Source organism: Rattus rattus, chromosome 3 (genome assembly GCF_011064425.1).
Source record: "Rattus rattus isolate New Zealand chromosome 3, Rrattus_CSIRO_v1, whole genome shotgun sequence".
NCBI classification, from domain to species: domain Eukaryota; kingdom Metazoa; phylum Chordata; class Mammalia; order Rodentia; family Muridae; genus Rattus; species Rattus rattus.
This window is the reverse complement of record NC_046156.1, coordinates 31526613-31542992: the sequence shown is the minus strand read 5'-3', so window position 1 is coordinate 31542992 and position 16380 is coordinate 31526613. Positions and strand designations below refer to the sequence as shown.

Below are 16380 nucleotides of genomic sequence, written 5' to 3'. Positions count from 1 at the left end.
AACCAGACCCTCAGATATACCAGTCTATGAGGGCCTTCCTCATTGGACCCCACCAACCGATGCACTGCCATCCTTGCCTCTGTCAGTCAATGGCCTCCATGACACTACTCTCTTTTAGGATTATAACTTCCTTTCTGAGGCAAATTTGCCAACTAAATCGCTTAGCTTGTTAGAAGTGCTTGCAGGGTAGACCGTCTGGGGCAAAGGCTGCCTAGGAGTGCGAGAGGTGTATGAGAGTGTTTCTGATTACAAGTGACAAATCTCTACTGAGCTATTCAAGCACAGTGGGGGATTATTAGCGGGGAAACTCAAGGGTCTCATAGAACAATAGGAAGGAACGCTTCAGGCTCGCAGTGAGATCGCATCGCCCAGGCTCATTCCTAGACGAGTGTTAGCCCCATTCTCCGCCCACGCTGCTGCTGCACGTGGTCCCATTCTCCACCCACGCCGCTGCACGTGATCACCACAACTCCTAAGATTTTCACGCATTAATCACTCAGAGAATCTGAACTTCCTGGTTCAGGTCTTGGAAAGAATAAGCCTGAATGATGCCCAACCCTCCTCCAACCAATTCTTCGAAGGTAACACAATCACGTTGTAAAACAGCTCCCCCTCCCCAACCCCCACCCGACCCAGTGCCGAAAATGGGGTGACCATTTAGACAGGGGGGGAAAGCATTTCCTAACAACTACAGCTAAATCTTCACTGCGGAGGGGAGACAAGGACAGAAGAAAAGTGGTGTTTGATGTCCCAGACCGTGGAGCTAAGTGAACATTTCAACACGGGTCCTAGGGGACTCTGCCCCGGGGAGTGGGTATCAAGCTTTCCAAGGGGTGTGCCAACTTGTTACATGCTGTTTTAGCATCCATTGTTACAGCCACTGGCATTCATGACCTGGCCATGCAGTCCTTTGGGGGAAAGCGAACTCACATGGCATATGAGCTTTAAAACTTTTATTTTTAAAAAAATTGTGGGTGTGTGGGTATGTCATGCTAGAGTTAGAAGAAGCTGTGAGCTTCCGAGTATGAGTGTTTGGAACCAATCTTGGGTCTTCCGCAAAAACCGTAGTCAAGGTCCTCTTAACTGCTGACTCACCTCTCCAGGACCTGGTTAAAAGTTAAAACTTTTTTTTTAATTAGATGTATTTATGTGTGCGAAAAGTTACACATGAGGGGTGGAGGTCAGAGGCCAGCTCTTGAGAGTCAGCTAAGTCTTTCCACATACAACTTCTACAACCATCTTCTAAAAAATTCCTCTTCTAGAAATGTGCCTTGACCGACAGGCAGCTGCTCTAACATGAGTGAAGGTCTTTGTTTCAGTGGGTGTAGGAGGGGGTGTGCTCCCCACAAGCTGGACTTTACAAAGTAATTTACATATGTAGATATTATCTACCTGTTACAGAAAACTAACCATAACCTTACTGTCGAGAGATACTGTTGACAGTTTGAGCGGCAGCTGTCTCTATGGTATCTAATGATTCCATTGTTTCTTCTACTTAGACTTCATCTACTTCCTTGATTGTTACTTGGGAATGAAATAGGTGTGGACTGTGACTGGGACCATCAGTCACCATTGCAAGTGGTGACTAAGGAGAGAGCTGTGGAAAGTGTGGTTGGGATCCAGTGAGCTTCTAGCTGGTCTGAGTTGCTCCAGAATCCAGTTACTCATCGCTCTGCTAGTCTGTCTACAGGAAAATATTTGCCTGCAACTCACCGGTCAAGTACTGGGTTTAAGATCAGGAGCTATGGGGAAGCAAATGGCAAATGGGGGAGCTCTGTTGCTGGGTCCATTTTCTTCTGGATGGAAGGCCACTAAGGAACTGGAGGCGAGTATTTGGGCCTTGTGGCCAGCGTCAGTGATGTCACTGCTCCAAGGATGAAATTGTGGTAACACAGAAAACTTCTGAGGTTAGACGGTTGTAAACTATGACAATGGAACCCACCTTAGGCCTTTTAATGATGCCTGCCTCTCAAATTCCTTCCCTGAGGAAGACAGCATTTACCCCTCCTCCTGAAGTCCAACCCCAAAGCAAGGTGCGTTCCCATCGGAGTTCATTCTGGGAGGCCCTGCGCTTGTCATGCTTACAGATAGGACAGTGGGTGAGAGGTTACAGGCAGGAGCATGGGTAGCATTGAAGGAGCCACACTGCAAGGATTCTATTTCCATAGACTCCTCTATAGACTCCCCTATGGCCATGTAGATGGATACCCTGCTCCCTCTCCTTCTCTGTTTATGCACTTTAGCTCTCCCTGAAGCCAAGGGCGCTGAGAGCATTGCACACAGCTGGCTAGGAGAAAAGGGTGGACATTTGGGTGAGGGTCCCAAGACCCTCCCCAGCCCTTCCTCCAATGAAGAAGTCCCCAGTCAACAAATCTGGCTGGGATGATCTTTTGTAGGAAGGTACAGATGAGAGCAGTTTGACTCAGAAGCACACACACACACACACACACACACACACACACACACACACACACATCATAATTCAAACAGGATAGAAGATAGTTTTATTCTCGAGCCAAGTATGAATGGCCATAGCCTGGAAACACAGATTTAGATTATCCCAAATTCCAAGCATTGACCTGGAAGAAGTTTTTGTAGAAATAGAATAAGAAAAGTCATAAATCAAGGTGCTTTTCAAACGCACTGGTGTAAACATTGAGTGGGCCACTGTAGCACTGTGGAAAACCTCGCCTTAAGCCTCAGCTGTGGTTCGATGACTTTTAACTTTTTGGTTGGTGGGAAATTAGGGTGTTGTTAATAGACTCCAAAAGGTTTTAACTGTACCCAGGGTTTTAGGTTTTAATGTAGAGGGGAGCAAAGAATCATTATGTAGGGAGCTAAAAAAAAAAAATAGCCTAAGATAAATTGTAATTAGTTTCTGGACCTACAACATTCTCAACTCTAGAGTCATTTAAGTTTTTGCAGGCAGTTTCTACCCAGGAATTATTCACAGACGATAGTCTTGTACAGAAACATCACTGGGCTATTTTAAAACGAGTTTTAAATCCCCACTAAGTCAATAAAACAAACCCCAAGCTTCCCAAGCCCTCACCAACAATGTTGACCCAGTTTCTAGAGGAAGCATGACATTCAGTGTGGCTATGAATCATACCACCAGGGTTTATCTGCATTTCCCATGTATCCTGACACTCTATTTTCGTTTTCGTTTTTTGAAACTAAGGATTAAGGCAGTGCCTCCCACACAGGACCTCTGTGAAGCTCAGCTGGGGTGTGGCGTGCAGTCCCTCTTCACCCTGCCCCATGTTATGTAAGGAGTAGCACCAAGCAACTGGGCCTTGCATCTAATGTTCTCTGTCTTAAAACAGCTCTCACCTCCATGGAACTAAAAGGGAGGAAGAGATTAAGTTTATTCCTGGGCCAAATTTGAATAACCACATCCAAGGATTCCCCTAAAAGATGTTTCATAAATGTGGGTTCATGAGATTTTTTTTAAATCAAAGAATAAATACATTGGTGGGTTTAGTAGGTAAGGGGGATAAAACTATTTTATTCTGGTAAAACTATTCTGCTAAGAATATATTTCAAAGGTTCTGACGGCCCTAAGAATGGTAGGTGAGGCAGGACTGTGGGAAATGGAGGCTTTCAAAGGGACGACAAAGAATACAACGGTGACTTAGTTCTGCAACATTTCAACTCTCCCAGTCATTCAGTTCTAATCAGTCAGTCAGGCTCGTAGTACCCTCAGAACTGGGTGGATGCTGTTTTCCTAGGGAGTTAATTTACCATAAATGTTATTATGTCTACATGTCAGGGGAAGGGTCTTCAGATAAATGTGTAATTTTAACAAAGAGCTCATCACAATAATTTTCAAATTCCATCTTGTGTCTCCTTTAAAGTTTTTTTTTTTTTTTTTTAAGGATATTAAGTATCATTTTGGTGAAGCTGTTTCTTTCACAGAATTCCATTTTTTCCTCTCTGCAATCAAATTACTAATAGGAGATAGTAAATACAGACAGGGAAATATTGTATCCAATATCTTTTACATTTTTAAACAATTTATTTTTCATGTGCACTGATGTTTTGCCTGCATGTTTGTCTACGTGAGGGTGTCAGATTCCTTAGAACTGGAGTTGCAGACAATTGCGAGCTGCCATGCGGGTGCTGTGAATTGAATCTGGGTTCTCTGGGAAAGCAGCCAGTGTCTTAACCCTTGAGCCATCTCTCCAGTCCTCAATATAGTATCTTATTAGATACTTGCTAATAAACTATGATAGAAGACATTCATCCAATTTCTGAAAAAAAAGGGGGGTACAATTTCAAATTATATCATTTTAGGGGTAAAGAATCTTCTGTAAGATCCCTCACATAACCTCTTATGCCCCTCCAGCACCCCACTTCTCTGAGAGGAAAACTTTGGAAATATCTATGCTGACCCGTCTTTCTTCTTCACCTCCCCCTTCATTTGTCTAACATACATCATCCATCAGTCTTGCTGCTCCCTAAGGTTGCCCATCCCCTTTATGAAGCATTTGATGGCAGTGACCTACTCTCATTCTCCATGTGCATCTCTAGGTGACTTTTACCACCCACCCCACACACGCCCCAAGAGAAGCTGGGCTGGCTTCTCTGCCTGTACTTCCCTGGGAACTCATCTACTATGACTTAAAACCACCCACTTACTGTTATGGTTAATGCCAATTTGACAGGATCTAGAATCGCCAAGGAGACGGGCCTTGGGGCACACCCACGAGGGATCACCTAGGTAGGGTAGGGATCCATACCTTGCCTGTGGTACTCTTTGAGGGGATGGGGTCTCGGACTGCATAGACCGGACAACTCGAGCTGAGGATAAGTCTTAGTCATTCTCTGCCCCAAACCTCTGTAGCCAAGATGTCCTTGCTATGGACTGCATACCTGACTATGAGCCCGAATAAAACCCTTTGGTCCTCAAGTTGTTTTTGTTATGGTATTTAATGGCAGCAACGAGTCAAATATATATCTACCAAGAATCCTCAAACATAGAGCCACACCTCTTGAGTGGCAGACACATGTAAACACTTTTTGATACTCCGTGGACAACAAAAATGTTCACGTCACCAAATCTGTTCTTCCCACTGCTCTGATGACGTCAGTCAGAAGCACAATGCTATTGTCAGGAGGAGCTGCAGGAGGCTGTCTGTCCAATAACCACAGGTTTATCCAGAAGGGAAACAAACCCAGGCACTTATTATTTGCCCAGAGCAAAGCAATCAGAGTTTGGAGTCATTCTCAGGGATGCTCGTAAGGTGTCACTGAACCAAGGAGGCCAAATGTCAGGTCACAGAAGCAGAATCATAGAGTCACCTGTGTTTATGCTATTGAGGTCACTGTGAGTTGCGGCCATGAAGACATAGATTGTCTCTGTATCTGAATGGAGTGACGTCAGTTCTGTGCTTCACTACAGTGATGGCATTGGATGAGGACGGCCTCCCAGCAGAGAGGCAAGTGATGTACGGTCTGACAGTTCCTCTAAGGACTGAATGACCCTTTCCCACATCCCAGGAGAGATATCAAGGCTTTCGGCCAAGATCTGCTTCAGTGCTGAGTCCTGCCTGTGTGGAATGTACACATGGGGTGGAGTATCTGATTCAACCGTTTTTATCCCTGTATTCAAATCAACAGGGAACCCTTGTGATTCCCCTCTAAACTGCTCTGACTCCACAGCTACCGTGGATTTAAGCCCCACCCCACCCACTGAGGGTAGTATGCATCTGTTTGCTCTCTTATGATCTGAGCCCTCTTTAAGGCTGGGCCAACTTTCAGAAATGCAAATCTGATCCTTATTTGGTCCAAGCTTCCAACAAAAATGTCAGGAGCATTCTCTTCCACGTCAAAAAATTTGTTTCGTCTTTTGCTCTTAACCACTGCCTGTAAAACCTCCATGAACTGCACCTAACACCCCCCCTAAAATCATCTCCTACAAGGCTTCCCCATCACCCTTGACATTTCAGTTCCTCAGTCTTTTTCTTCTCAAAACATTTCTTTCCCTGCTTCAAGAACCTAGGACATCTTCTCTTCATTGCCTACGACATGCTCTGCTAGGCTCTCCCACCTGCTCCATTAACACCCAGAACATACGTCTCCCAAGAAAAGAAGCCTCCTGACCTGGGGAAAGTCCGGACTTGTTACCTGGCCCTATCACTCTGTGTAACTGGCCTAACTGGCCTGTGATTTTTTTTTTAACGTATATGTTTGTGGTGGTTGGAATGAGAATGGCCTCCACGGGCTCCTATGCTTGAGTATCTGGCCCCCCCCCCCCAGTTGGTATAACTGTTTGGAAGGATTGGGATGTGTCCCCTTGTTGGAAGAGCTGTGTCACTAGGGGTAGCTTTGAAGTTTCAAGAGCCCATGCCATGTCATAGTGCTGTCTGCCTCACGTGTGAATGAGATGTGAGTTCTCTGTGGTACGTGAACCCCTCAATATACCTTTTCTTGTGTACACTGTCTTGGTCATGGTGTCTCTTCACAGCAACAGAAAAGTAATTACGACAGAAGTTGGTGCTGCGGCAGGCCTGACCACACTGCCTTTTGGAGGAACATGGATCAGGAAAGTGAACGCTGTTGAGCTGGGCCATCTAGGCAGGAGCTTGGAAGACAAGAGTAGTGCTGAGAGCACTGGGGGCTGTGGCGGCTCCAGTTCCAGAAGCATCAGAGGCAGCAGCTGGGCTAGAGACAGTCCTGTGATCTTTTGGCAAAGAATGTGACTGACTGCTTTTTGCCCTTGTTCTAGGAATCTGCCTTAGGCGACCCTGCAGAGCTCTAGACTAATTTCATTGGCACAGGAGATTTCAAGACAGCCTATCACCCTTATGCAGGTCTACAGTGAACAAGATCCAAGCAAGACAAAGGACACAGTGTTCATGCAGTCTGAGGGAGAAAGAACGATGTTAGGTCTCCAGATGGGAGAAAGGCTGAGGTGCCACTAACACGCCGAAGCAGGCGCTCGATACCGGCTCTCCCAGTCCCTCCCAGTCCCTACCTGCTTCAGAGAACGGCTAGCAGGAATGCACCCCCACCGAAATTAAAGCAAATCTTTATGTTTTCTTACCTTCACAGCTGATTTAAGGAAATACTTAACACCAAGAGTCACACTGCCTGCCCCATTACGAAGCAATGATAGGCAAATACGACTAATTGTAAAAATGTTTATTCACAATCCTTGAAAGGTTACCATTCCTTCAGAAAATTCTTTATGAACAAAAAGCCAAGAAAATTACAACAGTAGCTTATGCCAAACCAAAAATATACATCTGATGTAATATAAACCTTAGAAAGCATGAACACAGGCAATGTGAACATAGAGTGCCTTTAAATCATTTCCATGACACACCTACAATTTAAATCTTAAGGTAGATATAAATAATAGCATAACCTAATGCATATTTACATATCAAAGTATATTTATTTGTATGAGATTTAAAAATGACAAAATTACAGATGTCATCGTATAGCAGTTCAAATATTGAAAGGGCCACGTAAGTTTTCACGCACAGCAAGAACTTGACTATTTCTACCTGGACCGCCCTGTACTGCTGAAAGCATGCGCCATCGCTGCTGAGGAGAGAGAAACAGCAAGGGAGACAGAATGCCGGGTGCGTCCCAAAGTGACACTCAGTCCTCAGCCAAAGCAAGGAACGCAGTTAGGAAACACTTCCCAGCCCTGGCCTTCTCTAGATTCAGACATGGGTCTTCAATACGCCGCCATTTTAGTTCCATCCCACACAGCGCCTTGCACTACAAGGCGAGGGAAAGGGTAATACAATGGGACCTTTCATATCAGAAAGGAGTTTATTTACTTTGAAATACCCGTATTTTAATGTCTTCTTAAATCACTCACAGAATATGTTCTGTGTAAAAATCTTTCAAAGATCATTCACTGGAAATATAGAATTTTTAAAAAATGAAAGTGAAAACTTAAAATCTCAATTTAAAGCCAATATAGTGGCATGTGAAAGGAAGTAAAAATTTTAAATATATATTTTTATGTATTAGTTTTCATTATTACCAACTCAAAGTGTCCAAACTCTGGAAGCATCTTTAATCCTGTCACCAGATTGAGTGAAGCAGGGCTTAGAATGTGTGTGCGTGTGTGTGTGTGTGTGTGTGTATGTGCGTGTGTGTGTGTGTGTACGTGTGCGCGTGTGCGTGTGCGCGTGTGCGTGCGTGTGTGTGTGTGTGTGTGTGTGTGCGTGCGTGTGTGCCCGCACATCAGTATGCTTGGGTCATCTCCAATTCCTGCTGTCTACAAGACAAGAAGAGTAAAGCAACCAAAGCAGCCTCTGCTGGAAGGGTCTCCCTCCTGGGACCCCCCCTCCTCACGCTGCCTGTACATGTGCTGAACTAACAAAAACACTGTCAGATCGTTATATAGGAAGATAGGCGGGGTGAAGCGGCCAGAGGAAAACGGATGCGGACTTAAGGTGCAGAACCTGACGGGTGAACAGAAAGGCATGAGTGTCTGATATGTCAGAATCACTGAGTCGGTCCTGGGACGCAGAAGCCAGATGCTGCGCTCACACCCGACTGGAGCGCTCAGTTGTCCCTCCAGGAACACAAGCATCTGTCACGTGGTGTTTTGCTGCCCTCGCAAAGAGCCCTGGCGTGCCACCTGTACATGCTAGCTGATTGTTAACATTTGGTGAGTAAGGTCACAGCTTCACACTACCGGACCTGCTGATCTGTATCAGACTGCTTGATGGCGGACTCCGACAGTTCCAACACAGGATTCACAAACCCCGCGTACTCAGAATTGCCATTGTCGTCCATCTCGGCACTGACAAAGTCGTTCTCCCACTCCAGCCCGTTGGAGTCATCGGAGGCGGACGTGGGGTTGCTGCCCTTCTTGCTGCTGCACTTCAGCGCTGCCCGCAGGATGTCTTCCTCTGTCTTGGAGCGCTCTCTCATGGGCAGCATCCTATTCATTCCTGGCATTGTAAGAACATCGAGAGAAAGCCCAGTAAGACGGAAAGCCAGCTAAGCCAGGGAGAGAAAGCCCAGTAAGACGGAAAGCCAGCTAAGCCAGCGTTTCTGACTCACACCTTTGATCCCAGCACTCAGGAGGCAGAGGTAGGTGGGTCTGTAGGTCTGAGGTCAGCCTGGTCTGCAAAGAGAGTTCCAGGCTGCCCAACCCTGCCAATGTGCCAGCTTAATAATATGACTGCTCTTGTTTGACTCTCAGGTTTGCTTTGTAAATTATCCCATGGCGCCTGTCCTATGAGTGAGGCTTAAGGGAAAAAACCCGAGGTGTGATCTCCACATATCACACCGTTGAGAAAACAAACAAAAACTTGCGACACTGATTTCCTGATAAGAAAAAACTTCTGAAGGGCCTCAAATGAAACACAACGGAGACCAGAGTTCATTGCTACAGGTCTCATAAGGCCATTTGGTGTCTGCCCAGGTCCTTTCCCAGCAGATGGCTGCTGCATTTCCTGGGGAAAGACCAAACTACAGAGATGACAAGGGCTTTTCCAGGAGCTCCCAGGTCCCTGCCACATTGCACTTACGTCCAGTACGCTGGCCAGCCCTGTGAGGCTGCGTACAGCAGTATCATCTGCTCCGTTTACAGTGCAAGAAACTGCAGCCGAGAGGTGCATGGTGCCACATCACAGCTATGAAGCAGAGCCTGGAACCCCAGGGCTCCCTGTGGGCTGGGCCAGTCTCAGGCTCACGGGCTAACCAAGGCAGGATTTTAATTTACCTAGTCTGGCCCCAAAGCCTGTGTTCTTGTGATGGCTTGGATCTCTACTACAGTAGAGTACAGGTGTTTCACAGTTCTAGATTTAGTACAGAGTATAAATTGTTAGTAACATGAGTCTCAAAAATCTTGAAGTAGACGGAGGGGACAAAGGACAATGACTTCTAAATTTCTAAATACAAATTGACATTGGTAAAAGAACTAAAATCTAGGATGGGCAGAGGTTATAGGGAATAGGGGACACAATGAACTTTATTTTCTGACCTTAAAGAATCAGATCTCACAGGAAAGGAAGGAAAAGGAGTATTCTATCTCTACCACTGTTGCCTGTTACTCCCAAAAAAATTACAAAGACTCAACTCAATAAAGTAAGTTGTTATACTAGATGAGGGCATACTCAGAAAAAAATGAGCAGGATTGGGGGAGTGGATGGCTCAGCTGATGTCCTGTTTGCCAGACAAATAGGAAAACGTCAGCAGCCATGCAGAAGGCCTAGTGTGCCTGCAAGTGTAGTCGGAGACCTGAAGAGCAGAGACAAGGGGCTCTGACGGCATAAGCAGTGAGCCAGTTCCCAGGGACAAGACAGACAGCGCTTAGAGCACTTGAGGCGGACCCCGCCTCCACATGCACGCACACACACATAATATGCACACGCCACACACACACACAGAGACACACAGACACACACAGACACACAGACACACACACACACACACACACACAGACACACAGACACACACACACACACAAATTGTGGGCTGAGAAGTCACATGCCTATGTGTTTGTATAGAATAGAATGGACCTGTTTCCTTGGACTGAAATTTCTCTAAAGGAAGCTGCAATTGTGTATCAACCAAAAAGGTTTTCGGGGGATTCTTTCTTCCGCCCACTCTAGTAGAACGACTTTGTTAATGAGCTGCGTGATGACCAGGACAGTCTTATCTATGAATATGACGAGCACATGTACATGACAGAGTAAGTACAAACGAACAGGAGACTGGGAACCAAACCTACACCAAGGTAAGTGCAGGACTAGGGAAGGAGACACCAGGAAGATCTCACGAGCTAACGGAGCCCATCATAAACGGAGCTGTTCACGTTCCCTGTCCGTCTTTTAATTGACAACACAAATGAGCATGCTTACAGGATATCTACGATCCATTTCATCGCAGCATCCTACGAACTGCACAGCTTGCTGGCTCTCTCAGTTCTGTACCCAGGCCTTCTTACGTTGTGTACTTTTAACATGCAGTGGTGTTGGAAACAAGTCAATATTTTGGCTACAATTCTGAGCACATGTGTGTGCCATGCCCTGTACTGGGTGTTTTATATATTTAATGCCAACCATTTTCATTTCCCTCAAATAGTTTTCTTTACTGTTTCTTTCTTGTGTATTGAAGAGCAAACCCAGGTCTCTGCACACGGTAGGCAAACATTCTACCTTTGAGCTACATCACCGTCCCTAGCCAAATACAGGTTAGTAATGCATGAACATTATATAAAACATGAAAAATTACTCTTTATTCCTGCCTCTTGGGGATGAAAACCATCGCATGAGAGATTACATAGCTATGCAAGCGTTAGAGCTCAGAACACCAAGCAGCTAAAATTCAAACATTATCCAAACAACAGGTTCCGGTCTATAAATCCCTGAAGAGCTAAACTGTTCATTTACAGTGAATCACACATTAGCTGACTTACTTAAAAATTACTTACATTTTTATGTTTTTTGGAATTAAGAAAGCAAATACTAATTTTTAAAATGTTTTTCTAACCTAACGCATGAGGTTTTCCACTTGAAGGATTCTGCCTCCTCTTGAGCAGCTTAAAGTCATTTTCTAAACAACTGATTATGAGATTAGAACTGTTAATGAATTAAGCCACGGTTGTATAATTTCTGAGGTGGTAAAGGTGCTTGCTGTCCAGAGGGAGGTCTGATTTAATCCCTAGGCCCCATATCGTGGAAGGAGAACCAATGCTCCCGTAGTTGGTCTGTGACCTCCACACCTGTGGTGTGAATGTCGTAAGTGTGCACACACACAGACACTCTCTCTCTCTCTCTCTCTCTCTCTCTCTCTCTCTCTCTCTCTCCCCCCCCCCCTCTCTAACCATAAGAAACAATAACCATCAGCCAGGTTAAAGCTCATGCCTTTAACCGCAGTACCCAGGAGACAGAGGTAGGTGGATCTCTGTGAGTTTGAGGCTAGCCTGGTCTATAGAGCAGGTTCCTAGATACCTAAGGCTAGTAAGACTCCATAAAAAAAGTCTGACTATGAATTTTCATGGGCTTGTATATAGTCAATTTAAATACTATGAACTCAAGGCAGAAAACATTTGGACTAACGCAAGCTCGTGACTCTGCAGGGAAACTGAGTAACACACCTTCTTCATCTTCCCACTCCAGGTCTAAGGAGGTGCTGTCGTCATTCCCACTGGTTGATTTGGTTTTGGTCATTAGGTCACAGCTGCTTTCCGTATTTGGTGTCAACACTGTGGCGTCAGATGAGAGTCCTGGAACACACATCAAGTGAACTGAAATGTCGCCTTGGCTCAGACCACAACAGTCATTTTCTTTTTTTCTTTTTAAGGAAACAATTGTCTCTCTAAATAGTATTGTTCTTCCAAATGCCCAGAAATATAGTTCTTTTTTTTTTTTTTTTTTTTTTGGTTGGTTTTTTTTGGAGCTGGGGACCGAACCCAGGGCCTTGCGCTTCCTAGGTAAGCGCTCTACCACTGAGCTAAATCCCCAGCCCCCAGAAATATAGTTCTTAATGTGGTAAAAAGTGAACTGGAAATGTTTAGAGAATATATTAAAAACTTACTACTACTTCGAAAAACTTCATACTGTGACTTTATATTTCTTAAGGAAGCTTCAAAGTCATCTTCTGGTCCTGCACTGTAATAAAAGTGAATTTTAAAAATGCATTAGTAATAGATTCAACAGAATGAAAGAATGAATACCTATGTCAGTGAGGGGGTTTCTGGCTTGAAGTTTACTCGTCAAAGTTGTAATTGTTGTGCAATCAGAATATTCTGGTGAAAATGGGTCTTAATTTATTAATGCTATCATGAAACTGAAAACAGACTGACAAATTGTGAAGGCAGTCTCAGAGCTGAGCTGTGCGATGACCCCATACCAGCAAGCACGCTCTTCATTAACTAAGGTTATTGCCACCTTACCCGCAGGAACCCAGTTACCACATCCCTTCCTACAGGATGATGCGATCACTCAGACAAAGGCACCAAAGTCGATTTGAATAAATGATCACTTATAGCTTAAAAAACCCACGGCTCTCAGTATTCTGAGACAGTATATATATGTATACATGAGTGTATATACACACATATTATATGTATAAGTGTGTATATGTGTGTGTGTACACATGTGTGCATGTGTCTACATTTACATGTGTGATTGAACCCAGGGCCTTGAGATGTGACTACATTTACAAACATCATGAGACTGACAAGTGTCTGTGGCCACAGACAGAGGCAGGAAGGCGTGGTGCTCTTTACCTTTGACAGTCTCCACTGCTGGGATGATAGCGCTGGGCAGTTCTCTGCTTTTCTTGCTTTGGGAACATAATGCAATACAAAATCATTTTGATGTCAAGTTACTCTCTTAAAAAATACCCATGCAATGTCAACATCCTTCTCTGCCCAGTTTCTAAAAACAGAAAGTTAGTGTTATTCCACTGAAATAATTTCCCTTCATCATTACTTCATCATCTACATCCTCTTATTTAAGGACAGGACTTTTCTCAGCCTACCAGTGTGTGATGTTCTAGTGCTGAGAATATTCGGTTGTGAAGTGGATGTAGACAGATGCTGCCCTAACATCTCGCTACTGACATCATCAAACTCCCTGACTAGAAGAATAAGGCAGGTAGGGCAACTGCTAGGTCACACTGCAGTCCTCTCTGCTAGAGAAAGGAGCAATCTAAAGATCCGAACACTGATCTGACTCAGGTACTTTAATGGCAATGGTTTGGATTGGGGACTCAGCACAGGATTCTACAGAGCCATCTGAGTTGTGCTCTGAAGGTGGCTGTGTATTCCTGGCATGAGTGCTAATTTTGCTTCTCCATCTGATTATAGATGGCTACCGTGCTGCCTTAGCAGACCCAGTTGCTATGACAAGCAATGAACCAACCAGCATCTGTCTGTATAGTTGAGCCCATGGATGATGCATGTATGATATGCAAATGATGCATCCCCAAAGCAAACATTTAGTCACGGGAACAAGAACACGAGGACCTAGATTACCCAAACTGACACATCAAATGGGGTGCTTTAATCCAGTGGCTCTCAACCTTCTTAAGGCTGTGACCCTTTATATTGTTCCTCATGTTATGGTGACACCAACCATAAAATTATTTTCGTTGCTACTTCATAACTGTAATTTTGCTACTGTTATGTATGTAAATGTCTGATATGCAGGATATCTGATGTGAGACCCCTATGAGAGGGTCATTTGATCACCAAAGGTGATCTCGGTCCATAGGCTGAGAATCATTGCTTTAACCAAAGACATGGCAGAGAGAAAATTTATTATTGTAAAAAGAATGTCTATATTAAGAGCAACAATTTGTTTCATAGAAAGTGACAGTCAACTGTAAAGTTTTCAACTACTTAGGATGTACTATAAAAAGGCACTTCCCCATAAAGCATCTGCTGAAACCCACCCCCTCAGAGAGAGAGAAGGAAATAGTTTATATAGAAATCACAAAGACAGGATTTTCCAGGTCATCTGAGTTTCGGGTTTTGTCCTATTGAACACTGGACCACTGGACACTGGCAGCAAATCCACAGGAAATTATGGCTAAGCACCGCTGCGCCTGAACTCTGGCTGTCCTGTGTCAGCAGGAAGAGCCTCCCTTCAACCTCCTCACCTCTGAGGCAGGGGACTCAAATGCCGCCTTCTCCTAAGACTGCTGCATATTTTAAACTAAGACCTTTCCTTCCCATTAATGTTTCTGACACCTAGTTCTATAAAACTCTGTTACTGTTAGTTGTCGAGTATGTGAAAATGCTCTGTTCCCATGTCATGTAAGAGATGGTAAAGCTGTCTTCCCTGATAACGTATTAAAGATTTCTCGGGGTTGGGGATTTGGCTCAGTGGTAGAGCGCTTGCCTAGGAAGCGCAAGGTCCTGGGTTCGGTCCCCAGCCCCGGAAAAAAAAAAAAAAGGAAAGATTTCTCGACTAACACTTAATGTCTCAAACACGTAAGAAATTGAGAATCAGACAATACCCCTAGTGAGCCATAAAGCATATAGCTTGTCTTATATTAAGAGTAAGAGTCTTACCATTTAAGAAACTGTTTTGAAAAGTCTTCATGAACATACACTAAAATACTTGAGAATTTATATTGACGGCTAATTTCGAAATATTTGTCCTCTAAACACAGCTCTTTCCCCAAAAGAATCTGAACTGAGAACAATCAGCTGCTGCTAACCTGAAGCTACACTTACATAGACAGCACAGGTTCCCGAAGAGAAAGAAAGGTCAATCTGCCTTTGGGATTCCACAGAATATACGCGTAAGTACAGCCTCTACTAAACAAGGAGCACTGACTGTAGGGAGAAGTCCCAAGTGGAACTGTCAGAGGGGACAAGGAGAGAAGGAACCCTGGTGTGCGCTGGGGCTGCCCCCTCACCTCCAGGAGCTTTCGCTGCCTTGCTGCCCTGGCTGCTTCACGCTGGGCAGCGTATAAAGCTTCTTCTTCTAGTCTTAACTTCTCCTCTTGTAAGGCTAACTGTGCATGAACAAAACGATAAGGATTAACAGAAACCAGAACCTGTCTAGCTGCTCTGAAAACCAGCTATTCTGATTATAAAACAAAACATAAATCATTGAAAATAATTGATATCTACCAAGCATATGGAAATTGGTATGTTTGTAGCTGCTCATTTCAAATTCCTTTATAAAATACCCAAGAGGATATGTAAGTCATCACTGTGTTCTGTAGAAAAACGCACTGACTTTCATTTTCAGGCATCATGTTAATACCCTGACAGCAATGGCTTTGGCACTCACATATCGAAAAGTCTTGAATCCAAGGTCAATCACATCTCTGCTTTTCCCAGATTCCTGTCTTTCCACTTAATAGACATCTATACACATTTCTCAATTTTATTAGTATTCGTTATTCAAAACTGCTCTCTGATTTAAATTCTTTTTTTTTTAAGATTTATTTATTTTATTTATATGAGTACACTGTAGCTGTTTTCAGATGCAGAGGGCATCAGAACCCATTACAGATGGTTGTGAGCCACCATGCGGTTGCTGGGAATTGAACTCAGGACCTCTGGAAGAGCAGTCAGTGCTCTTAATCGCTGAGCCATCTCTCCAGCCCCATGATTTAAATTCTTACCATTCATAATGGCATACACAAAATCCTAGTGATAAGTTACTGCACTTTAAATCTGTTAACTTTATATTAAAATTGCATTTTAAATCAAGTTCTAACCCCCTTTTTCTTTCGAGTACTGTCAGCTATAATGTGTAGATTAGATTAACACATTCGTGAGTCATAGATGGTAGTAAACATTCTGTTTTTTATTTTTACTTTAAACAATTCCTTTTGGTACTCAGACTGAACCCAGCACCTTTATACCGAATCAGGGCCTCCCTATATAGTTTGTCCTTGAACTTGCTATGCTCCACAGACTAGCCTCAAACT

The 16380-nt window shown here is 44.1% G+C and overlaps 1 protein-coding gene across 2 annotated transcripts in view; it reads right to left on the bottom strand.

Moving 5' to 3' along the window:
- Positions 1-8339: 8339 nt before the first annotated feature.
- Positions 8340-16380, bottom strand: part of Ap1ar (adaptor related protein complex 1 associated regulatory protein) — a 31532-nt gene continuing 23491 nt past the window's right edge. Inside the window, exons 6-10 of one of the 2 annotated variants that reach the window (XM_032897349.1) lie at positions 15355-15453; positions 13214-13269; positions 12520-12593; positions 12080-12208; positions 8340-8924 (exon numbers count right to left, since the gene is read on the bottom strand). In XM_032897349.1, the coding sequence (XP_032753240.1) occupies positions 8662-8924; positions 12080-12208; positions 12520-12593; positions 13214-13269; positions 15355-15453 (621 nt within the window). In that variant the 3' untranslated portion in view covers positions 8340-8661. The remainder of the gene's footprint in view (positions 8925-12079; positions 12209-12519; positions 12594-13213; positions 13270-15354; positions 15454-16380) is intronic. The other variant, XM_032897350.1, reaches the window with a different exon arrangement.